We start from the raw sequence: 25,459 nt of genomic DNA, 5'->3' as shown, positions 1-25,459 counted from the left end.
CCAGGAGATGTTCGTCTGCTGTCCGAATGTTCTGGTCTTTGGTACCTGTGACTGGTCACAGCAGCCAACCTGGTGAAGTCACTGAGAAGTTTGAGAAGCATGAGCAAAACACAAGCTGGAAGCACTCTTGACTCACACCCATTTGGTCATCTTTTGAAGGAAACGAACGCCAAGTGGCGCCATCTTGTATTACTAGGAAACGCCCTCAGGGAACGGTACTAACAGTCTGCCGCTGGTTGAATTAGCTTCTCCGCAGCTACAACAGCTAACCTCATCATACTAAAGCACAAATAACAGCTTTAACAAAAATAAACAAGAAATCCTCCAACTCCACTTTTTCACATAAGGTGTTTTATTGGCACCAACACAGATTCGTCGCACTCCCCCTCTCTCACACACACACACATGTTGGTGCAGTCCAAAAACAACAAAAAAAGTTCACGCAGTTATTTACATCAGAAAAACAAAACAACCGACAAGATTTGGACTGAAGCTTTTTTTGAAATTATTTTTTTTTTCTATAAAATTATTGTCAAAGTCACAACATGAAAACAAGGTTTATCACGACAGTAATGAAGTCATGTGACAAAACTCCAAACCGCCTTCTGTCAGAACGTAAACAAAACTCTTCAACAACAGTTTATTGACAAAAAAAACAACAAAAAAAAACAAACAAACAAAAAAATCTATCAGTGATGGACTGTATGGATGAGCAGTGAGGGTTAGACCTCAGACCATAATCAGTGCTTGGTAAGGATCACGGTAAAATTAAAAATAAAATTAAATTAAAAAAATAAAGGAAATAATGTCAAGCAAAACAAAAAGCAATTCATTCAAATTAAGTTTAAAATAAAACAATAACAAAACAATTCAAATAAAATGAAAAGAAATAGACTACTGTAAAAAAAAAACAAGCAAAATAAAATAGAATTGAAAATAAAACAAAACGAAATAAAACTAATTCAAATTAGATTTAAATTTAAACTAGTAAAGAAAGAGAATATAATATAATAAATTTAAAATGGTGATGAATAAAATTAAATGAAGCTAGCTAAAACCCAATTAATCGTGATTAGATTAAAAACAAAACAAAACAAGATAAATAAAATAGAATCAAATAAGATAGAATGAGAAATGAAATAAGTTTATCAAATAAAATGAAAAACAAGTTTACAAGGACGAGCAGTGAGGCTTCAGACCGCAGACTTGCAGTGCTTGGTAAGGATAATGGTAAAATTCAATTAAATACAATGAAATACCATGAAATTAAAAATAAAATTAAATTAAAAATTAAGGGAAATAATATCAAACAAAACCAAAAACAATTGATTCCAGGTAAATTTAAAATATAACAACCAAACAAATTAAAATGAAATCAAATTAAATAAACCTGAAGTAAAACAAAAAAAAAAAAGAGTAAAATATTATAGAATTTGAAACAAAAGAAAATAAAATGAATTTAGATGACATTTAAAATAAAGATTGTAAAATAAAATAAAAAAAATGCGTATATTAATTAAATGTAGCAAGCTGAAACCAAATTAATCCTGATTAGATTAAAAATAAAACAAATGAAATAAAATAGAATCAAATAAGATAGAATGAGAAATGAAATAAATTGATGCAATAAATGAAAAATAAAGTTTATTCATAAAAAAAATTGGAAATCTATCAGTGACGGACTGTTTGGATGTGCGGTGAGGGTTCAGACCTCAGACCGTAATTGGTGATTGGTAAGCATAACGGTAAAACTTAATTAGATTAAATTAAAATAAGAAATTAAATTAAAAAAAAAAAAACTTAAATAAAAGGGCAATAATATCAAACAAAACTAAACACACTTAATCCTGAAGTACATATAAAATAAAACAATAAAAAACAAATGAAATAAAATGAAGCAAACCTAAAATAAAATTTAAAAAATGGGAAAATAATATAGAATCTGAAATCAAATTAATTAAATTAAATAAAAATCAAATCAAACAAAATGAAGTAAAATGAATTGAAATGCCATTTAAAATAAAACTAGTTAAATGAAATAAAATGAAGTGAGATGCAGTCAAATGAATCCCAATTAGATTGAAAATAAAACAAGCAGAATAAAATACAATCATAAAATAGAATAAGAAATAAAAGAAATTGATCAAATAAAACAAAAAAGTTACGTCCAATTTTATTTTATGTCAGATAAAATTCAAATTAAAAAAAAAAAACAGCTGATGGAAAACTATTTCCCTTCTCTCCTGACCCACCGACCTCCGGACGTGACTATCACCTGGAACCCGGAACGCGCCAAGTCACGCACGGCCACACAGCCATTTCACACTTCGGATGTGGGTTGCCAGGGCAACGGGCCATACCAAGGTCGGACCCCCTCCCCTCTACCCCCTCGGGTTCTTCAGGGTTCTTCGGGGGGGGGGTCACCTGCTCAGAGGTCCTTCAGATTAGCGGGGTTTGTTCCAGGAGAACGTTGGAGAACATCCAATGCCATCTGATAGGAGAACATCTGAGGACATTGATATGAGAGCATCTGGAAACATCTGACACTGTCTGATAAGAGGTCATCTGAGAAGATCTGAAAACATGGGCTATCAGAATATCGGAGAAGATCCGATTATCATCCGAGAACATCCGACACCAGCACATCTGAGACCATCTGAGAAGACGGGATATGAGAATGTCAGACGACATCTAAGAACATCTGACATCACCTGATGATCATCCGAGGACATCTGATACAGGAACATTTGAGACAATCTGAGACCATCGGTGGAGCTTCTGATACGAGAACTTCTGATTTGAGGACATCTGAGAATATCTGAAATAATCCGAGAAGGTCTGAGAACATTTGATACCAGAATGTCTGAGGACACCTGAGACCATTGGATTCCAGAAAATCTGAGAACATATCTGAGATTGTGGGTTCTACCACTGTGGGTTCTCTGCAGATCCAGCTTTTGAACTGGATCAAACCAAGTCTGATGGCGGGGGGGGGGGCAGCATCTCACATGTATTGATTAGATCAATCTATTGGACATCAAACCTATGGACTGGTTGCCCTGAAATGTTTTGATTGGGCTTCAAACATACTGATCAATTGCTGTCGAAAGTGAACATCTGGATTACACCTCAAACCTTATGGTTAATCCTCAAACATTAGTTGCATAAAACGTATTGATAAGTCCTCGAACATAATTGAACTTCAAACATATTGATTAATCTATCCATCTACTTCTATTTGTTCCATTTATTTTCCCTGTTTATCTAAAATCTGAGATCAATCAATTTCCTCCGGGATCAATAAAGTATGTTAATTCTAAAACAGATTGGACCTCAAATGTGTTGATCTGGCCTCAAACATATTGATTTGGCCTAAAAACATATTGATCTGACTTCAAAGTTATTGATGAGGCCACAGACATATTGATCTGAGGTCAACGGTATCGATCAGGTCTCACAGATGTCAACTGTCATCGGAAGAAAGCGACAGAACCTCCTTTCCAATCACCCGCAGTAGAGAAGGGAACCTGGACCCCCCCCTTAGTGTGTCTGTGTTTGTGTGCATGTATGAATGTGTGCATGAATATTTGTGTGTTTCATATGCTAATACGCTTACTAATATTATGCTTATATTAATATTATTGCCATATTACTATTGCGTATAATACTTTTACACTGTCTATACTTTCAGATTTTATTTTTATTTTCTTGCTGCTGTATAATTTCCCAATCCTTGGATCAATAAAGTACATCTCATCTTATATCCCCTATATATATATATATATGAGATGTCAATCAATCAATTTCAGGGTCAACTGTCAATCACCCTCCCAATCACACCTGCGCAGAAGTCCTCAGTGACCCAATTGATTGTTTTTGGGATCCGCAGGAGGACCACGGAGAACGACGGGAGAACCCATGCAGGAGAAAACAGAGAACACGTGCACGTTAGTTCAAAATAATTGGACAAAAACTGGTTGATATTTGCAAAAACACGACTACATGAATGCGGTAAACTCATCTCAGGACAGAAGCTAGTTCTGCAAAAAAAAAAAAAAAAAAAAACTTTTGGGAATTCACTTTAAATCTCAAACCTAAAGTTCGTTTAATCTAAAAAAGAACAAAACAAAAAAAACATAGCCCTTATGTACCGTTTAGTTGTTGTTCAAATTTAAAAATACCCCTTCCTCCACACGAAGGATCCGTATGCGCTTCCGGGTTCCTCAGCCACGCATGCGCAGTGGGTGTGTTTACTTCCGGACCTCCAGCCGGGCCGTGCTGCGGGCCCCCCCGCAGGTGAACTCCACCTCCCCGGTCATGTCCGCAGTGGTGGCCCGGAGGGTGAGCCGGTGGACGGCGCCGGTCCTCTCCACGCACACCTGGGGCCCGGGCTCCAGCGGGGCCCCGCACAGGCTCCATACCGAGGCCTCCGCAACCGCCGCGGACAGCTCGCACTCGAAGCAGGCGTCCTGAAGCGACTCCACCGCCTCGTCCCGCAGCTCCCGCACCACCGTCAGCGACTGGGCTGTGCGGGGACAGGAGGGGTAAGAGATGCTCGGTCAGGACGGTCATCTAGCGGCGGGGTGGAGTACTTGCAGCCGACTTTCCAGAAAGGAAATTTAATATTTTCAAATGATTTGATACCGTTAAAACCCTTTTTTTTCCCCCTTTTTTTAACATCTTTCCTCTAATTAAAATTGGACTCGAAATATATTGAATTGCATGAATAATTTGCATTTTTTTTTCACTATTATTTACACTTTTCTGCTCGTTCTTCTGCCAGTTAAAATTAAAAGGTAACAAATGAGCAACCTTTTTTTTTACTTTTCTGCTCATTGAAATTAAAATGTAATAAATTTGATAAATAACATGCAACCATTTGCATACTTTTCTGCTATTTTTCCTGCTAAATTAAATTAAAATGAAATAAATTAATATGAATAGCCAGCAAACATGTTTGCTTATATCCTGCCAATTTACTGCTAATGATTCTTTTGTACATCTATGCTAATGTTTCTGCAAATTTTCTGCTAATTTAACTTAAAATTAAAATTACCAAGTTAGATTCATAAACTGCAAACATTTTTTTTTACACTTTTCTACTCAAACATGAGCTTCATTTTCTATTTTTTTCTTCCTCTTCTTGCCAATTAACCCTCTCCGTCGAACCCTAGTCTCTGTATCCTCCTCTCTCACACCAACCACCTTGATATCATCTCTCACTACGTTCATAAATCTTCTCTTTGGTCTTCCTCTAGAACTCCTGTCTGGCAGCTTCATTTCCAGCATCTGTCTACCAATACAGTTATTATACAGCTATATTCCTCATCTTATCCATCCTCGTCACCCCCAGAGAACCTCAACACCTTCATCTCTACGACCACCAGCTCTGCTTCCGTCTTCTCTTCAGTTCCACTGTCTCCAAAGCAAACATCATCGCTGATCTCACCGCTGTCTTCTCCACCTTTCCTTTCCATCTTGCTGATCCTCCTCTATCACCCCCGACACTTTTCTCCACTCATTCCAACCTGCTTGAAACGGTTTCTTCATCTCCTCTCCACCCTCTCCATGGCTCTGGACTGTTGACCCCTCGGTACTTGAAACCCTCCACCATCTTCATCTCCACCCCCTGCAGCCTCACCGTTCCTCTTGGGTTCCTCTCATTCACACACATGTATTCTGTCCTCTTGCTGCTGCTGATCTCCATCCCTATCCTTTTGCTAACTGCTAACTGCTAACCATTGTAAACTGCTACTAATCACTGCTAACCACTGCCTACCACAACTAACTGCTGCTAACCAATTGTAACCAGTTGTAACCACGCCACAGGAGGTCTTTCCTACCTGAGGCTATCAGACTTTTTAATTCCTCTTCCCTCAGCCACAGGGAATCTTCAATCTTTGTAGTTACAGCTAACAGTTAAGACAATTCATATTTCATTATATTTCTTATTCTTCCTCCTTTCTACTATTATCTATTACTGTTATGTTTTTTACTTGAAACTCTGGCACAACAATTTCCTTCGGGATTAATAAAGTTGTTCTCATCTCATCTCATCATCTCATCTCATCTAACCACTGGTAACTACTGTTAACCTTTTGTAACCACTTCCAACTGCTGCTAGCTACTGCTAACTGCTGCTAATCACTGCTAACGGCTGCTAACCTTTCGTAACAGCTGCTAACCGCTGCGCACCACTGCTAACCACTCGTAACCGCTTCTAGCTGCTAATAGCCACTGCTAATCGCTGCTAACCACTTGTAGCCGCTGCCAACCGCTCTCCTCTCATTGGGTTTCCATTGTGTGTGTTTTGTGCCGGCGGTGTTCTGCAGGACTCACCCTCATTAACTGGTGCTAACCACTCGTAACCAGTTGTAACCACTGGTAACTACTGTTAACCACTGTCAACCAATCGTAACCGTTTCCAACTGCTGCTAGCTGCTGCTAACCACTCGTAACCGCCGCTAACCGCTGCGCACCACTGCTAACCACTCGTAACCGCTTCTAGCTGCTAATAGCCACTGCTAATCGCTGCTAACCACTTGTAGCCGCTGCCAACCGCTCTCCTCTCATTGGGTTTCCATTGTGGCGGTGTTCTGCAGGACTCACCCTCCACCGTCAGCCGGGCGGAGCAGGTGAACTCCCCCACCTGCATGCTGTAGGTGCCCTCGTCGCGCAGCGCCACCTGCTGGATGATCAGCTTGCGGTGGCAGCCCTCGCTGGAGATCTCGAAGCGCTCGGAGGGCAGCACCACGCTGCAGCCCTTGTACCAGCGGATGCTGCAGCGCGGGTTGGACACGGTGCAGTCCAGCAACACCCGGCTTCGCTCCAGCACCGTCTGGTCCTGCAGGGGCCGCACGATGCTGACGGGAACCTCTGCGGCCGGAGGCGGGAAATCTTTTTATTCAGTACCTTTTAACAATTTCTCAAAGTAAGATGTCGTTCGAAGCCCAACTTAAGAGCTACCGGTTACAAAAATAAAATTAAAAAAAAAAAAATCAAGAGATAATTTGATTAAATGAAATTCGAATTATCAAGTCAAAATGAAATACATCTCAATAAATTTAAAATTCAAATGACATCAATATATTGCATTTAAAATTTCAAATTATTACATTTAAAATTTTAAGTTCAATTAAATATCATTAAAATAAATTAAGATTTGTATATTGCAAGAACATAAAAAGGAAACAACAGATTGTTTGATCAGATAATATTTAAATTTCAAATTAAGTTAAAATAGAATTAAATAAATTTAGATTTGAATTAAAATAATATGTGACATCTAAATTTTAAATTACATAAAATTCAGTTACATATCAACATTAAAAAGAAAAGATTAAATTAAATTAGAATGCTGTACTAATTTAAAGGAAAACGATAATTTAATAAATAAAATTAAAATGTTAAATCAAGTTGAAATAAAATATGTTTGGATTTGATTAAAAATCTGATTAGATAATTCCATTTAAAATGTTAAATTAAGTTCAATTAAATATCAAAATAAATAAGATACAATTATAATTAGAATGCCGCAGACAATAACAAAATAATAAAATGATAATTTGATAAAATCCGAATTTTGAATTAAGGTAAAATAAACTACGTAAAAAGATTAATTATGATAATATGAAATGGACAATGAAAATAGAAAAATATTTATTGTCAAATTTACATTTAATTTATCAGTAGTATCATTGTTGTTCCATGACTGCTGCTGCTTTTAATTGTCTCTGACTGTCAACCAGCTCACTCATGACAACCAGAGGGTCAGGGGTCAGAGGTCAGAGGTCAAAAGATGGTGTGGAAGATAGCGGAGAATCAAAGCAGGAACATGTTGAAGTTTGATAATGTTAGTTCCCTTTTTGGCCACTAGAGAGCACAATTGGACAGAGATTCTGAAAACAGGCGGTCATTTTGAACCCGGGAAGAAAAATAAAAAAAATACCTTCTACTTCCAAGCGGGCGACGGACTGGACGTGCCGGGCGGCGAAGCGGATCTCCCCGGAGTCCTCGGGTCGGACGTTGCACATCAGCAGGAAGTGTTTATTCCCTGAAAAACCAGGACGCAATGCCGTCGGAGAAACAAGACAATGCCACAAAAACACATGTAGATCCTTTTTGGAGGGCTGACCTTCCTGCCGGATCTTGACGGTGCTGGTGGGCTGGATCCGCTCGCCGTCCCTGAACCACTCGCCAGCGACGTCCTCCACCGACACCTCGCACACGAACACGGCGTTCTGGTCCTCCAGGATGGACACGTCCTGCAGGCCCTGAAGCACCAGCAGCTCGCGCTCTGCACACAGCGACCAGGATGGGGTTCAGAGCCTGCAGCTCCGTCACTGGCCAGCAAGGGGACGACGAACACCAAACCCCATTGTCTCAGATCATTTAAATTTGACTTGAGATCCTTTTTTTTAAGGTAACTCACTCTCAATTTCAAGGGTAATTATTGTCAAATTTTAATTTGACGTAAAATAAGAATCTTTATTTTTCATTCATTCTTCATCCTTGGTTTTATGGGATGGATGGCATATTTAGTCATTTCCACAGTACCGCTATGTACAACCTGGCGCCCCGTGCTGGCCATACATACTTCCAATTTTTTGTTTTTTATACGATAATATTGATTGATTATTGATTTCCATATGTTATGATGCCTTGTAGTATGGCACTCGGTATTATGGGATGGATGGAATTATTTCAACATTGATGCTCTTCGCACATTGTCGCCCCCTGATGGTCCGAAAAGGTAAAGCCGGATGTCATACATACTATTAAATTTCTGATAATTTTTATTCAATATTATTGATTGATTTTTGATCCCTGTGTTATTGTGCCTTGTTATACAGCCCTCAGTATTATGGGATGGATGACGGGTTTTAGTCTTTCCACGGTAACGCCCGTTGCTATCAATCGCCCCAGCTGGCCAGATGACGTAATCATGGATGTCATTCATATTATTTAAAATAATGATCATTGTTATTTATCTTGAAAATATTGATTGATTATTGATCTCTGTGTTGCTGTGCTAGGTGATGCGACACTCGGTATTACAAGAGTGATTGCATCAATCCACAGCAGCGGTTTTTGCACATTGTCGTCCCCTGCTGGCAAGGAAAGGTAACCATGGATGTTATCAAAATGTTATTGATCATTCTTATTGACCAATGATCAATCTCTGCAGTATTGGGCCATCTGATTAAAAAAAAAGATAATTATTGCTATTGATCTCAACATTATTGCTCGATTATTATATATATATAGTAGTATATACATATGTGTGTGTGTGTGTGTGGGGGGAGGGAGGGTGGCTGTGGTTGCTACGTTTCACGCAGCATTTCACTGCAGTTTGGAAAAATTTAAAGGGGTGCCAGAGTGTGTGTGTGTGTGTGTGTGTGTGTGTGTGTGTTTGTGTGTCCCCGGTCGACCTGTCCCCCCACGAATGCCAGATATCGGAAAAATGGCGGATCAGATCCAAAATGTGTGCGTGCATTTTGATGGTTGATTAAGATTGGATTACAAACTGATTACAAAGATGTTTTAGTCACGAAAGACACCCCAACACACAGCCTCCTGGAAGGTATCGCATTATCAATCATTTTTAGTCTTAATATTTATACGCGTTCTTTTGTCTTTTTTTCTATTGTCTTTTCTTTTTTTCCTCCCCACCCCTCGATTTTGCAATGGTGAAATGGTGAAAAAGAAACATGTGAACTAAAACTGGTCAGCGATGAGGGAGACCACTGCCGAGAAACCCTGGAAGAAATCATCTCAAGAAAAGTCAGAAACAACATCAACAAAAATAGACATTTAGCAGCTGCAGCTAATCTTTTTTCGTTGGTTTGCACAATTATTTGATGAATAATTCTAAGTTTGTGATCATTAAAACGTGAGGAATAATTACAATATTTATGGAAACCCTTGTGGGCGCAATGATTGCAATGTTTCTCTAAACCTTCATGGCGTAATAATAAAGTAATTATGATAATTCACCATAAAATGTCAGGGTGCAATAACAAGATTGTTTAAGGTTACATTAAGGATGTCATGATTGGAGTATTTATATAAAACTCAAGGTTGTCATGAACCCAGCATTCACGATAATCTTCTAGGTGTGATGGCCTTTTTTTTTTTTAAATATTAAACCGCTGGGTGGAATAATCACACTATTTCTGGTAAATCTCAAGGATTGCAATTTGCAGCATAAAACATAGTGACACAATTACTGTAATTGCATTCAGTTATAGTAAATTCAATTTCTGGTAGCAGTGATATTTACAAAGAAATATTTGGGATGTAATTATCGCAGTACTTACAGTAACTTTAATGTCTAAAAGACAAATTAAATCTACCATAAAACTCTGGGTAGCAAAAACTACAGTACTTGCAGTAAACTCTGAGCTATAGTAAAATTCAAGTTATGTTAAAATAGTTAAGGTAAAACTATAGCAAGTCCAGTATTTACGGTTGAAAAAAAACTCAAGGGTGTAATAAATACAATATGTACCTAAAACTCTAGGATGCAATAACTACAGTAATTACGGTAAACTGTTATAGTTACATAAAACAACCCATTGTGATCAAGTAATTAGAGTAAACCTTCACCGTGTATCATTAAAATAACAATTTCAAAATTTACATAAAAAAACTATAGCAAGTCCAGTATTTATGTTAAAAAATACCCTGAAGGCAGTGACTTCGCAAGAAGAAATAATGGAATCATGAGCGCCCCCTACCATGAGGCAGGAGAACTGCGTGCCTCACTTAGTGGCTCTTTGCAGCCATTTTATGATCACTCAGCATAAGAAACTAGTGACACACATACAGTTGTTGACAAATTGGGAATTTAGTTCATACAGGAAAAGTGTTTGAACATTTCAATAGTGACATACAGAGAGACAGAAATACGGTCTTAGTGCAGAGCATGCCAGCAGTCAGCCGTCATAGCACAATATACGTTGAAGCTCATTAGTTAGTGGTCTCTTCTCAGTATTTGAACAGTAAATACAAAAATCCAGCCATTTTGAATTAAAAAAAAATGTAAAACTGGTGAAGTTAAATGTAAGATACCTGCTAAATCTAACCATTTAATTCTTTTTTTCATTTGACATTTTTTTCTTTCCAAGATTGGAAAGTGAGGCACGGCCTCTCCTGCCTCCCCTGACTGCATGTTGCCGCCTCAAGAGTATAACGTGTACAATATTTTATAAATACTCTTGGGTGCAGTAACTTCAGAAGTTACAGTAAACCTGGATGAAGGACTGCAATGCTTACCATAAACTTCCACGACACAGGAAGTAGCCACATCGCCGGCGTCACAAACGTACGTGCCAGAATCGGCCACCTGGCACTTCATGACCTGGAGGAATCGCTTGCGTCCCATGGCATAAACCCGGAGGTCCTTCCCGGGCCTCACCTCCACACCATCCTGGGGAGAGAACCGACTGAATTGACCGATTTGTTCAATTATGACCGATTTATCGATGATGACGTGCAATCACGGCTTGACTCGAGGTTTTGATCGCCTCTGCAGTTGAGCTCGTAACTCAAGTTTAACGTTCATCAAATGACATTTAACCTGTTGAAATAAGCGAAATGCCATTTATCCCCTCCAGAACGACGAAAATCTACTTTATAAATCGCAAATAATGTATTCTAAAATAATAGCATTTAATAAATGGCAATGTAGGGAAATACAGTGGTTTTATTAAGTGTATTTACCTCGAAGTTCAGACAAAGGCGATGGAGTTTTTCATTTGGTGCTCTTTCCTTAGCTAACTTTGATACACTTTATGTCTAAACTCTAATTATTGATGGAGTGAAGCTGTTTTATGACCTTTGTCTCTGTCCTCAATCAGCGACCAAAAGATACACCGACAAAACCGGAAACAGGATACCCGGTAGCCAAACGATGCCCAGAGCGGTATCAACAACAGAGACGGTATTTGTCAGCGGTCTGGATGAACAGGAACGCAGAAGGACGTCCAGAAGGACGACCGGATAATGTCAACTCTCCAAGGTATCATGAGAGAGCGGAGAAGGAGAAGTGACAGACTAAAATAGCAAAGGCTCTACAGATACCTTGGAAATATTACATGGTGGGAAAAAAAATTGATGTAAGATTATAAAATGTAAGATTCTCAGTCTGTGTCTTAAAAGTCGTCTGAAGACCCGTCTGAGATGATAGCTTCTCCACGAGCCTCCTGATATACGGCTAGTGTAAGCTAGCTAGTGGCTCCTCTATAACATCCATTCATTCCACATTCACTTGCCTTCAGCCACCTGACGTCCACGTTGTGCCGCGAGAGCTCACACTCCACGGAGATCACCGCGCCCTCGGGGAACCGCTGGTCCTCCAGCTTCCGGAACATGGTCACCGGCGGCTCTGGAGGAGAAGAGGGAAGGTCTTGAGGTGATTGGAACAGCATCCTGCAGACACTCATGATGTCAGAAGCATGAAGGTGCCTGATCCATAGATTAGTCTGCAGTGGCGGTTCTGAGCTTGGTGTGTGTGTGTGTGCATCCATCAGCGCACCCTTGACAACCAGCCGCGCCGAGGTTTTGACGTTCTCGGCGCAGAACATGAAGGTGGCAGTGTCGTCCAACGTCAGGTTGCAGATGGTCAGGCCATGGACCCGCCCCTTGGCGCTGGTCCGGAAGTGGGTGGAGGGACGGAGTGGGACGCCATTCCTCCGCCACGCTCCGCGGACGTCCTCGTGGGAGAGCTCCACCTCCAAGGAGGCCGTCTCCCGTTCCGTGGTCTCCTGGTCTGTCAGACCCTTTCTGATGGTGACCTTCCGAGCTGCAGGTAGAAGGTACTAGATGATGCTCAGAGGTACCAGGAGTAGTTTGAGAACAGCACGTATGTTTGCGTGGAAACAAGTAGAACGTGTTCTCCTGCCTGGGTTCTCTACGAGCCCACAGCCTAAACACTTTCTGCAGGTTCATTGAGGACTCGACATTGTCTGCATGTGTGGATAAGAGGGCGAATGCTTGGACGTCTTTAAATGTGGCTCTGTGATTGACAGATGACCTAATCCAGGTTAAACCCCACCTCCAAAACCGCCAATGTCAGCATCATGTTACTTCATTTTTGAACACAGTGCCATTGCTAACGTCATGCTAGTAGCAGTTTTTTGACAATGTAGCTGACTGTTTTTTCTCTGACGTTGGAAAAGGGGGCTAGCAAAATGGCTCTTTGGCAGCTGTGAGCTAAGTGGCATGAAAAAGTGGCAAGCGAATTGGCTGGTCTGTTTGGTAGTTCCCAGATAACTAGCACGAAAAGGTGGCTAGCAAAATGGCTAATATATCTTTGGTAGCTCCAAGTGAACTAGCACGAATAGTTGGCTCGCGAAATAGCTAATATTTTTGTGGTAGCTCCATGCTTACAAGGATGAAAAGGCGGCTAATGGAATGGCTTATATCTCTAGGTAGCTCCAAGCTAACTAGCAAAAAATGTCAACAATAGAGTCGAATGCAACATTTGAAGCTCCATAAAAAGACATGTTTGCGGCGTTTGACGCTTTAGACATCTGTGTGTGTGTGTGTATGTGTGTGTGTATGTGTGTGAGCGTGTTGGAGCTTTATGCCAAATCCCACTTCGAAACTGCCAACATTTTTCATTTCTTCAAATGCAGACGGGCCCTCCGAGAACAAAAAGAGAGGGTGTTTATTTTGGAGGCGCGATGACAACCACCTTAGTTTTGAAGGACGGGTGAAGGGCTGAGGGTGAAAGAGTGAGGGGGGTAAATTTAGAAGAAAATGACAGGAGATCCAAATTCATGGGAGGTGCTGGCAGCCGGAGAGGCCCGGGATCATGACCCCGCAGAAGCGCAATCAGCGAGTACAACAGTCGTCCACTTTTTAAAAAATGAAAAACAGAAATTAATAAAAACAAGTCCCGCCGCCGGTCCTGAAAGGCGGCGCCGGCCGAGGACCTTGTTATTTATAGTGCGGCTGCTCGTCAAACCTGCGATCCAGTTTGCCTTTGACGCGTGCGCCCAAAACCGCCAAAGGCCCCATTGATCCCCACGCTAATACAGAAACCATGATCCCAAAGGCGCGCTCGCGCTGTGGCGCCATTCACCTGTCGGCTGCCGTCACACTCCCCGTACGACACCCGCCCCCCCCCGCCGAATCACCCGCTCACATCGGATTTCTCTTACTCAGTTAATTGCCCTCTGGAGCTCGGGGGGCAACGGTGCAAAACAAACAACAGCGGCACATAGCGACAAACACGTGCGCACTCACGTTCCACGGCGAGCTGGGCCTGCGTGCGGTCGTGCAGCGTTTCACAGCTGTAGGTGCCGCGGTCGGACACGGCCAGGTCGTGCACGGTGAGGCTGTGTCTGCAGCCTTTGCGCCGCAGGGTGTACTTCGGCCCCGGGTGGATCAGCACGCCCTGCCTCATCCAGCACACCTCGCCGCCGTCCAGGCTCACCTCCGCCTCCAGCGTGGCTTCGCCGTGCTCCTCGGCCACCAGCGGCGCCATTTTCTTGGTGAACAGCACCTGTTGTTCTAAAAACGAAACAGAGGGGAGGGCGGTGGGGGGGATGACCAGATAGTGCGAGCGGGGTCTGGTCCGAAGCCCCGCCCCCCTCCCCGGACAGGCTGAAATGCAATACAGACCGGAGAAAATCAGCAATGTCTCCGGCGATGACAGGAAGCAGAAAGCACTCCACTTGTCTCTGTCAGTTACCCCAGAGATCTTAACAAGGAGGAGGAGGAAGCTGCCATTTTTTTTTTCGCATGGCGTTCAGGCCTCACGGGAGAGAGAGGTCGGGCGATCTCGGCAAAAACCACCCCCGCAATGACGGCGTGACATCTGGGTGTCTAGTCACCCCTGCAGGAGGAGGCGGCGCCACTCTGGATCTTATGGCACTGCACTCCTAGCTTCCTCTCGCGGATGCTCTTAGTTTGTGTTGCTTTGAAATGCGCCTTATGCTTGATGAGGTTATGAATCTTGAGGTTCCTCTTCATTCCCCTTGTCCTCTCTTACTCCCTCTCTCTCTCTTGCTCTTCCCTTCCTTTGATTCTTTTTTCTTTCCCTGAATGTAACTCAGCAGTCCCCTGTTCACCACACTGCAAAAAGGTGGCACAGGGAATTCGGACGATTGCCCCGAAATACAAATGAGAACGTCTGAGAGGGTGAACGTGCATAAGCAGCTAGCACCGGCTCTGTTAGCGTTAGCTTACCGGTATCGGCCACGTTAACATAAGCTACTCTTGTCTACTCGGTCAAGGTCATGGTGGATTCTTGAAGAAATCTTCTTGTCTCGGCAACTGGACTTGATTTTTTTTCACTTGGACTCTCCTGTGCTCTCTCCTCTTCCAGTTGCCAAGACAAGAATAAGCTACTGATGATTAGCTAAGTTAGCCGCAGCACGATAGAATACATCTGTGTGAATGACACGGAACTGTGGGGCTACAGAATGGAGATGGAGGGTTGAGGTGCCAAGGGTCGGCAGTCCAGAACAATGGAGAGGATGGAGAAGAGATGGAGGAACATGTTCAAGCAGGTTGGAAGCAGTGGAGAAAAGTGCATCAGCTAGTATGAAAGGAAAGGTGTAGAAGACGGAGATGAGAGCAGCGAGGAGAGATGATAGAGAGAGTCACTGAGAAGACAAGAGGCAGAGGTAAAGATGTGGAGGTTCTCCTCGGGAGTGAGGAGGATGAAGAAGAGCAGGAACGAGTCCAGCAGAGGGACAGCATATGTAAGATGTTCTGGAGATGAAGTCAGACCGAGATGGTTTGGATCATCTTGGTGGAGGGACTCTGAAGTTGGAACTGCCAGGCAGGAGGTCGAGCGGAATACCAGAGAGGACTTTTAAGGATGGAAAGAGGGGGAGATGTTGGTGCAGAGGAGAGGGTGAGATGGAGGCAGATGATTGATTGTGGCGACCCCTTAAGGGAGCAACCCAGAGGAAGAGGAGGAGAAGAAGAAGATTGATGTGGTTGTTGGAAGAGTCCCAGTGTCTGCCTCACGGCTCTGGGTTGTAAAGTTGGTGCAGCTAAGCCGACCTTCTGCCTGCTAGCCATAACTCAGACGTGCAAGATCAGTCTAGATCAAGAACCAGAGGTCCCTTTGTGTTCTAGGAATGAGCTGAAATCAAGATCCTCCTAAGAATCCACAAAAGCTGTTGTAGAAACATGTAATTGCCCACCATTGAATTTCTGTTCAAGAAGCTACCACTGGCAAATGAAGAATAAGTAAAGCTAAACAAAGTCCTAAATAGCACTGACTGCTAGCAGCGTCATGGTAGCCCGGAAGGCGGAGGTACCTGACGGCACTCACCTTGGACCTGGAGCTCAGCCTGGGACAGCAGACCCTCGGCGTCGGCCGTCACCCTGCCACCGTCCGACGGCGTGCAATTGTGGATGCAGAGCATGTGGCACAGCCCATTGCTGGACATGACCATGCGCTCGCTCGGCGCCACCTGCTTTCCGTTCATGGCCCAGACCAGCCGGGTGTCCTCCGGCGAGACAACGCACTTGAACGCGGCATCCTCGCCCTCGCGGACCGTGATGTGACGCAGCTCCGCGATAAACTCGACAACACGGGGCGCTGAGGGCACAGGATACACGAAGGGTCAATAGTGATTGTAAACCTCCCGCTAGCTTGGACATATCAATTCAAGAAAGGAGGGCAAGAGAATGAGGTTTGTCAAATATCAGCTTCCCCTTTGAGCTGCTCGGTGTTCACTGCCGAGCAGTACCTTCCGCTGCCTCCATCTAACCCTCTGCTCTGCATCATCTTCCCTCACACCCAACCTAACTTCCTGTCTCCCTCTCGACTTCCTTGGCTTGGCTTTGGCCTCAGCGTCCACTCTTGCGTAAACTTACTCTCGACAGTGACCGCGGCAGAGGTCCTATCGTCCGTGGCTTCACAGGCATACTCTCCGGCGTCTTCCTCCGCCAGCTCGTGGAGGGTGAGGCTCCGCTCTCGGCCCTGCGCCCGGATCACGTGCCGCCGGCTCGGGGAGACCTCCTTGCCGTCTTTCAGCCACTGGACGTCTCCTTTGGCCTTGTTGACCTCGCAACGTAACGTAAGGAGGTCGCCCTTCTGGGCCGCGACGTTCTCCAGCGGCCGGGTGAACTTCACCTTCATCTCTGGCGGGCAGTGGAGTGTCAGAGATCCGGTGATGGTTATCAGGGGGAAAATATCCGCCGTTGGACCATGCAGTGCCAAACCCTTACCTTTGACTGAAAGGCTGAAGTACATGTCGTCCGTGGCCACATCGCAGACATATTCCCCACAGTCCGACAGCTGCAGGGGATTAATGGTCAGCCTGTGGGCGGCGCCCTCGCTGGAGATGTGGACGTTGTCCTGGTTCAGAAGCTGGCCATCTTTCAGCCACCGAACGTTGGCCTTTTCCCGGCTCACCACGGCGCACAGGGTCACGCTTTCGTTTTCGTAGGCCGAGATCTTCTTCTTCGCATCCGCCGTCTTGTTCACGAACTTGACGGGCGCTTCTGAATTCGGGGGATAAATTTAGAAACTCAAACAGGATCGTTTCGGTCGAACTTCACCCTTTGGGGTTCACAATCTCACCTTCTACTTCGACGATGGTTATGAGTTTGTCGTCGCCGGCGTCGCAGACATATTCCCCGGAATCCGAAGGCTGAAGCTCGGAGAGAACGAGCTTCCTCGTCACGTCGTGGCTGTCGATTTTTACATGAGCGTCTTGTTTCAACTCCTCGCCGTTCCTGAGCCACCGGACGGCGGCGTTTGCCCGAGACACCTCGCACTCCAGGATGAGGTCGTCCCCCGCCAGCAGGATGTGATGCTCGGGATGGCCCGAGTTCCCGATGATCTTCACCGGAGGCTCTGAAGGACGAGGCCGACAGATATTGGTGGTTTGATGTTGCGAGGGGCGACGGTTTACCTTCGACGCCTTTACCTTTGACGGTGATGTAGAAGACCATTCGGTCGTCCGCTGCGTCGCAGGTGTACTCCCCTGAGTCCTCCAACCCGGCGTTTAGCACCACCAGCGACCTGAAGAGGCCCTGCTCCTCACAGCAGTACCGCGCCGCATCGTCAATCAGCTGACTGTCCTTGTACCAGCTGACTGACGCGTTGGCCCTCGACAGCTCACACACAAGGATGATGTCATCCGACACCAGGAACTGCCTCTCAGTCTTGCCGTCAGGTTTCCCCAGGATTTTGACGGGCAGCTCTGAAGATGATCAACCAGAAAGGTCTCAGTCAACTCAATTTTCCCGTTTTTTTTTTTGGCGGAGGGAAGCCAAGGAGCCCGTTGTGTATCAGAAAGCAGGTTCGATGTTTCTTCAACTTCAACGGAGGACGCATTCACGGGCAGCATTTGTTTGGACTGGACGCTGACCCAGATTTGACTCGGGTTCTGGGCCCGTGCCACGTCGACCAGAAATGGCCGAAATAAAATTAGCTCAGACTGACTTGAGGCCGTCCCCGGTATGGAAGAGCCGCATGTGCCAGAGCAGAACCCGTGAACTTGTTAGTCAGCGCTTGTATGTCTGCTCCGGGTGCGATTTCCACCCGGAAGCCCGGCGGAACTGATGCAGCTGCAGGAACCCTGTCTCTTCTTTGTGGGGAACGTGGGCTATTGGAATCCATAACTTGAATTGCATATCAAGTAATAGATAACCGATAGAGCCGAATGGGTCAATTTCTTTATCGAGCCAGTCTGGCGACTTTTAAAGTCCGAACAAAGACGGAACTAATTAGAACTGAGCCGAGAGTTTAGTTTTGACCAACTGATTCGTTGACGTGCACATCCTCCACTAACCATTCAACCATTTATTGTCTATTCTCCTTATCCAGCACTCAGGGTCAGGCCTGTGACCAATCCCAGCTGATGCTGGGGCAGGAGGCCTGGGTTTGGCACTGTTATTGATAGGCTACTTCCACTCCTACGACTCAGATTTGCAGATTGGACTGTGGGATTCTGATGCAGGATGAGCGGTAGGGATAATGAATGAATAAAAACATCAGCTACCATTTAGTCCTGAGGGTAATTTCCAAAAATGTTTTGGTACCCACCTCGTATGCTTACATGGAACGACATCACATCATCCTTGGCATCGCAGACGTATTGCCCTGCGTCCTCCATAGTCAGCGAGTGGATCGTAATTTGACGGACCGCACCGTCCTCCGAGATGGTGACCTTCTGCGTGTCTTCCACTTCTTCCCCATTCCTCGTCCACGTGACGGCAGCATTGGACCTGGACACCTCGCAGTCCAAGATCAGACTGTCTCCGACCGACTTCTCTAGCCTGTTCACCATTTTCCTCGGCCGCACAAAGCGGACGGGAGGCTCTGTCAGGGCGCAGACGCAGAGAAGCTTTGGAAAATGACTGTTACCGTGGCAACCATCCTTCCCTTCTCACGAGTTCTTCGCTCACCTGCTATGTTCACGATGAATGTCACTGAGTCATCGGTCGTGTCGCAGACGTACTCGGCCGAGTCCTTGACCGTGGTCTCTGGTATGATTAGTCTCCTGTAGACGCCGTCCACTTCCAGAATCAGGTTGTGGTTCTCTTCCACCTCCAGTCCGTCACGATACCAGCGCACCACAGCGTTGGGCCGTGAAATCTCACAGCTCAGCACCATCCTCTCAGATGTTTGCTGGCACAGCTCCATCTGAGACTGACTCGGGGAGACTATCTGCACGGGAGGTTCTGAAAGTAGACGCCAGGGTCTGATTTATTCCCCCGTTCATGTCCAGCCGTTCCTTTTCAGGCCGGCCCAGTGCTTCCCAAACGGGCCACCGCTCTCAAAATAAAGGTGCCGATGGCTCGCGGTCATCACTGTCCGCCCAGGGAGGATTGAGACGGACGTACATCGCACTCCAGGACTACAGTTGTATGCTCAGTTTTCAATCACAGAGCCACACGCAGATACATTCATCACACCGACGGCAATTTAAAGTCCTCAATGCACCTGCTGTTTTAGGACTGCTGGAAGAAGAGAACCTGGAGCCGATACAGGCAGAACAACCGGATCCTGGAAGCCTCGTGCCGAGAGGTACCGTTCACTGCATCAACATGCTGACCTTCATCACGCATACCTTCGGTTTCATTATTGCCTTTGACCACCTTAGCATTAGCATGAGAACATTGTGCTCGGCACTCTCGCGCCGCCATAATGTACTGACATCGGTAGGACTGAAGACTTTACCTGTAATGCTAAGGTTGAAGAATATGGAATCATCAGCCGTGTCGCAGACGTACTCCCCAGAATCCTCCACTCCGCTGTACACTATCTTCAGCCGCCGGTAAGGGCCTTCCACCTTGAGCTTGATGTTCTCGCTCTCCTGCAGCTTCTGGCCGTCCTTGTACCAGCTCACCTCCCCGCTCGGCCGGGACAGCTCGCAGCTGAGGATGACCTCCTCGGGCACGTGACGGTCCAGGTGGACGTCCTCCTTGGGGTAGATTATCATCACTGGAGGCTCTTTGGAGTGAGGGAGGGAGACGCGCAATGCTAATCCCTTCCTCTTCATGAGACAGATTCAGATGTTTCCAAGTTGAGGCTACAGTTCATTGGACCCCGGGGGAAGTAGAAGCATTACCTCGTACGTTGACCTTGAAAATTACAACGTCATCCCCGGCGCGGCAGGTGTAGGTTCCTGCGTCTGCCAGCTGAGCCGAGCGGATGGTCAGATCCCTCCTGGCGCCCTCCGCCTCGATGGCGACGTTCTCGCCGGGCCGCATTTCGACGCCTTCTTTGTACCAGTGGACGACGCCATCGTCCCTGGATACCTCACAGCTGAGCAAGAGCAGGGACCGCTCCACCGCGCTCTTGTACAGCTCCCCCTCCGGGACGTGGACGAACGTTACTGGCGGCGCTGTGGAAGTTTTGAAAACAAGAGGTTTTCTTCCGGGGGTCGTGTGTCAGGTTCAAATCATGCACAGATTCCCCTTTTTTTGTCCCAGCTCGGCCATGCTGATCCAGGATATCACGGGGAGCAGCAACTGCAATGGTTAATTCACGCCTGAAGCGAGGCAGGGAAGCGGATGGAAGCGGCGTGGAGACAGGATGTTAAATATCCCTCTAGTAACTACAGGTGGAAAAATCTACATGGTAACCAGATGAATGATGGATAGGTTGGATGGACGGGTGGGGGCGGTTTTAGAAGAAAAGGTCACAGGTGGTTTCAACTCCTTGATATTAGACAGGGTGTGGCAGGGTAGCAGAGGCGACATCTTGTCAAGGAGAAAGACGTTCTCGTCACCTTTGGCCTCCAGAAAACAATCGTCCGACTCTGAACGGCCGCCTGTTTTACCGCCCTCCATCCCAGCGGGGGGAGGCATCACCCGGTTCTTAACCATGGTCTTCTTGCCACCCAGAGATGCCAAGCACAAATCGCCCCCTTCCTCGTACGAGTGCATCGGGCTCGAGGAGGGCCGCCGGAACTTGTGCTCGGCGGGGCCGACCGCCTCGACCAGATGCCTCTTCTCACTTTCTGGAAGAGCTGAGAATCAAACCAGTGCTGTAGAAAGTTCAGTTGGGTGTAGAACATCACGGTCGGGGTTTAGCTGGCGGGTTGTTGGTTTCTGTGATTCAAACACGCACACGCATTCCACACTCACACAGGGCGTAGGTGTTAGCTGGCGTCCACCACAGACATGCAACGAGTAAGTACTCACAGCTGTCGAGTGTGACGCACTTTCGGTGGTTGACGCCGAAAAGAAAATTAATAGTAGTTACGACAAATCGACCCGAGGATTGAGCCGCGTCCTCGGGCCTCTCCGTTTTTACGCGGGCACCAGTTCCAAGGGGACACCATGTCAACTTTCCACAACCGAGATGGTCTTTTTGGCGGTAAAACCAAGTTTCCAGAACCCAATACCGCAGCTCTAGATCCCTGTTGTGCCAACCGGATCCAAAACAGAGGCGCCTGAGGCAGAGGCGGTGAAGACACGATGTCCATCTCTGTATATTTTGACTGTAGCCCTCCATTGTCTTTTTAGCATGTTAATTTAAAGACTCGTATGCCCAGGAAAACCCAATGTATAGGTTACATTTACCCGGGAGTATTATTGATTGCAAAACACAGATTATTGGATTAGTTGTCCAAACAAACAAATCATGGACTAGTTAGTAATGGCTACAGAGCTGAAATTAAGTAGATCACCTGCAACATCCACCTTGAATTCTATATGGTCGTTGGCGGCCTGGCAGCTGTACACCCCGGAGTGTCTGACCTCGGCCGACTTAATGAGCAGCATCCTCAGCTTCTCTTTCGCCTGGATGTCGTACTCTGTGTCGGCAAGTAGCTCCTGCTCTTCCTTGACCCAGTGGACCCGTGCCGTCGGCTCTGAGACCTCGCACCGCAGCTCGACCGGGCAGCCTGCCTCGACGCTTTTGTTCCTCGCCACTTCCGAAAGCGTGGAAAACGTCACAGGGATGGCTGGCAGAGAGGTTCGGGGGGGGCAAGAATTTCAGATGAGCCGCTTAATAATGCTTTTCCACCACACTGTTCCATCACGACTGTACACAACTGCTCCTTTTGCGTTCCCATCAGGGACGGCACCCGGAGTTCGCACTGAAATGCAATTTCCACAGACTGCCGACCTCTGTTTGGCCTGAGACCCTTGTCACTGAACTTCGCGCTCGATATAAAACCTGCAAGAGCGCTAAGTGTTAGCATGGCTGCTGCGTTGTCTCGCATTCTGTACGCTTCTATGGTACTAAGAAGCATCAATAGTCTGTTACGCCTCCACGCCTTCCATTGTTTGTGCGTTTAGCATCACTGGTTAAAAAAAATGGCGCCATCGCACGACAATATCCTTGACAACTCCGAGGAGGCGCTACCCAGTTGAGCTGAGTCGTGCTGGAACTGTGTTGTGAAAATGCACCTAATGACAGACGCCTCTACATGGACTACATCAGCTGTGTCTGATAACGTCTCAGGCTTGGTTAATGTTCTCAACTTAATTGGATAGAATCTACCTTAACATGACTGAGCATTTTATTGCGCTGTTATTATTTGGTCCGTGACCAAGGCAGCAATGTGTAGCTGGAGCTTTAACCATGAGTTGAATGAAGAGCTGTTTAGGATGAATCCACATGTGGCCCATTTAGACAAGTTAAAGGGGTATCACATCTGTCTCTTTCGTGCCCTTCTATCACTTTGGGACTATTTAAGTTTTGCTGAAATAAAGAAATAACTGACTGAAGAGTCTCTCTGATCATCACCTTTCACCTCCAGAGTGAATTGGACCTGGTCGTCCTTGGACTGGCAGGAGTACGCGCCGGAGTGAGCCGGCTGTGCCGACAGGAACTCCAGACTCCTCAAATTTCCCTGCGACCGCGTTTCTACCCCGCTTTCGGGTAGGAGCTGAGTTCCGTCTTTGTACCAGCTGACCTGCCCGTCGGCGTCGGACAGCTCGCACTGCAGGGTGACCGGGCAGCCTACCATCACGGTCTTTGCCTGGTCCGCCTCAGACAGGGCTGAGAAGGTCTGAGGTGGAACTACGGGATGGAACGTGACATGGGGATTAGTCCTTTGAGTAAACATTTGGTCGCCAACCAAACGGAGCAAAGCAGAACAGCAGCTACAGCCTGGTGGACTTTAACTTCTACACCTTCTCTATAACCTCCTTAGTGTGTCTCCTTAGTGGTTCCTCCTTGAAAAGCATTCAACCTCGACTTTCTCGTGCTATTTGGATTATTTCAGGAACGTTTTAAGCGCCTTTAGCTTAACAAGTCTAGCATGAAATACTTAGTGCTTTGGTTGCGTTGCTGGCAAATTCTCTCATGTTGGAGAATTTGCTAAATAGGGAGTGCAGCTAGTCGCTGTATGCTCAAACCATCAGCTCAACATGTAAAAGTTTGTTTAAATGCAGCCGGGATTCACCTTGGACGTCCACATGGAATGTGACAACATCGTCGGCCAGGTTGCAGCTGTAGACGGCCGAGTCGGACACCTTGGCGGAATTGATCATCAGTATTCTCAGGGTGCCGTCCCTTTTCATGTCCAGGCCAGTTTTACAGAAAAGCTCCTTGTCATCTTTGAACCAGGCCACCTGGGCGATGGGATCCGACACCTCGCACTGGAGGATAATCGGGGAACCGACGGAGAGCGTTCGATGCTTTTCCGACTCCGGGATCGGCATGATCTGCGGCGATCGGCCTAAAAGGCGGGGGAAGTTTTGTCTTTTGGATTCGCTGATAGACGATAGCGCACTACCTGGACAGTCATACCACATCCACTACTCAAAAATAACCCATGTGCACCACTCAGCAGAGACGGGAGCTTGGCGTATCACAAGACGATGTCAGGGTTCGGAAATAGATTACCTTTTACATCCACTTTGAACCTGACGGCGTCGTCCGCAGTGGAGCATTCGTAGATCCCGCTGTGCGTTCTCTCGGCCGACTGGATGACAAGCGCTCTCCTCAAACCGTCGGACTGCGTTTCCGCATCGCTTAGCCCCGTCACTTCGACTCCATCCTTGTACCAGTCGACGTGGGCGGAGGGATCCCGGCAGAGTTCGCAGCTGAGGATGAGGGAGCGGCCCTCTTGGACCGTTTTGTCCTTCTCCGCTTCCTGAAGCTCCAAGAACTTCGCGGGAAGAGCTGGTGGTTTCAGACATTGCAGAAAGAGTGCCTTAATAACACAGTCTGGAAGGAGCTGAAACTCCAACCGCGGTAACAGGGACCTTCGAGGGGGGGACCAGCAAACTCAAGACAGAAGCCACTCACGAACTCATCACCCGGGGTTACAAAGACTGAGTACGCCAAGCGCGGGGAGGGGGGAAGGAAGCCAGCCAGCAAGGGCACAAACAACAGCCTCGTGTCTTTTTCAGCAACAGGGGGCTGTACTCTGTTAGTATTGTTCAGTACAGGAAGAAAAAGATGTAGCCCTGCAGAATGCAAGCCTTCAAGTGTGAAGCCGGGTTTTTTGATGGAGCAGAAGAGGCCCCACGTAGCTTAGCTAACTCGGTGCTCGGTGCCGCACCCGGTTAGCCGCAGGGCGACTCCAAAGAGAAAACAGATTGAGACAACAAACCAACGGACGGGGAGGAAAGATCCAGCGTTGAGCTACAAAGACTGATCTTCCGACAGTTCACCCCCAACACAGCTGTTGCAATAAATGTTAAAAAGACAGCTGCTAATGGTTAGCGTTGCAGTGACAGGAAGTGCCTGGTGTCTATCCTTGTCTCTTCTCAGGTTGCTCCATCAGTGCCATCTTCTGTCTTTTCCACGGTTTCTGTGTTAGAATCTAAAAAGCAGCACTGTAAGCTGGGAGGTCAACCTGACAGTCACACCCGTCAATGCGCGAGCAAGTGCACAGGTGAACTGTGCATGCCTTCGACACACAAAACGGGAAGGAGCGCCTCGAGAACTCATTTCCTCAGGGATGCAGTGCTGACTCGTGTGAATTTCAAAAAATTGATTAGCCAGCGGGAGGGGAACAGGCAGAATGAAGCAGATCATTCAGGATAAGACACCTTTCCAGCAGTGGATTCA

The 25,459-nt window shown here is 46.1% G+C and overlaps 1 protein-coding gene across 8 annotated transcripts in view; it reads right to left on the bottom strand.

Annotated features, from left to right (window-relative positions):
* Positions 1-334: 334 nt before the first annotated feature.
* Positions 335-25,459, bottom strand: part of obsl1b (obscurin like cytoskeletal adaptor 1b) — a 42,486-nt gene continuing 17,361 nt past the window's right edge. For 4 of the 8 annotated variants that reach the window (XM_086145417.1, XM_086145416.1, XM_086145418.1 and 1 more), the window contains 21 exons: positions 24,287-24,565; positions 23,844-24,119; positions 23,183-23,458; positions 22,119-22,394; positions 21,216-21,455; positions 20,553-20,828; positions 20,162-20,434; positions 19,387-19,662; positions 19,025-19,300; positions 17,904-18,179; positions 17,555-17,830; positions 17,200-17,475; positions 16,846-17,112; positions 16,298-16,567; positions 14,254-14,520; positions 12,539-12,805; positions 12,276-12,388; positions 11,278-11,431; positions 7,949-8,296; positions 6,610-6,876; positions 335-4,525 (listed from right to left, as the gene is read on the bottom strand). In XM_086145417.1, coding sequence (XP_086001543.1) covers positions 4,251-4,525; positions 6,610-6,876; positions 7,949-8,296; positions 11,278-11,431; positions 12,276-12,388; positions 12,539-12,805; positions 14,254-14,520; positions 16,298-16,567; positions 16,846-17,112; positions 17,200-17,475; positions 17,555-17,830; positions 17,904-18,179; positions 19,025-19,300; positions 19,387-19,662; positions 20,162-20,434; positions 20,553-20,828; positions 21,216-21,455; positions 22,119-22,394; positions 23,183-23,458; positions 23,844-24,119; positions 24,287-24,565 — 5,504 coding nt within the window. In that variant the 3' untranslated portion in view covers positions 335-4,250. The remainder of the gene's footprint in view (positions 4,526-6,609; positions 6,877-7,948; positions 8,297-11,277; positions 11,432-12,275; positions 12,389-12,538; positions 12,806-14,253; positions 14,521-16,297; positions 16,568-16,845; positions 17,113-17,199; positions 17,476-17,554; positions 17,831-17,903; positions 18,180-19,024; positions 19,301-19,386; positions 19,663-20,161; positions 20,435-20,552; positions 20,829-21,215; positions 21,456-22,118; positions 22,395-23,182; positions 23,459-23,843; positions 24,120-24,286; positions 24,566-25,459) is intronic. The other 4 variants (XM_086145420.1, XM_086145419.1, XM_086145421.1 and 1 more) reach the window with 4 other exon arrangements.

Source organism: Fistularia commersonii, chromosome 4, assembly GCF_037954325.1.
Source record: "Fistularia commersonii isolate RoL2024-O1a breed Wild chromosome 4, RoL_Fcom_v1.0, whole genome shotgun sequence".
Taxonomy (NCBI): domain Eukaryota; kingdom Metazoa; phylum Chordata; class Actinopteri; order Syngnathiformes; family Fistulariidae; genus Fistularia; species Fistularia commersonii.
The sequence above is the reverse complement of the archived record's forward strand: the minus strand, read 5'-3'. Positions and strand labels throughout refer to the sequence as shown.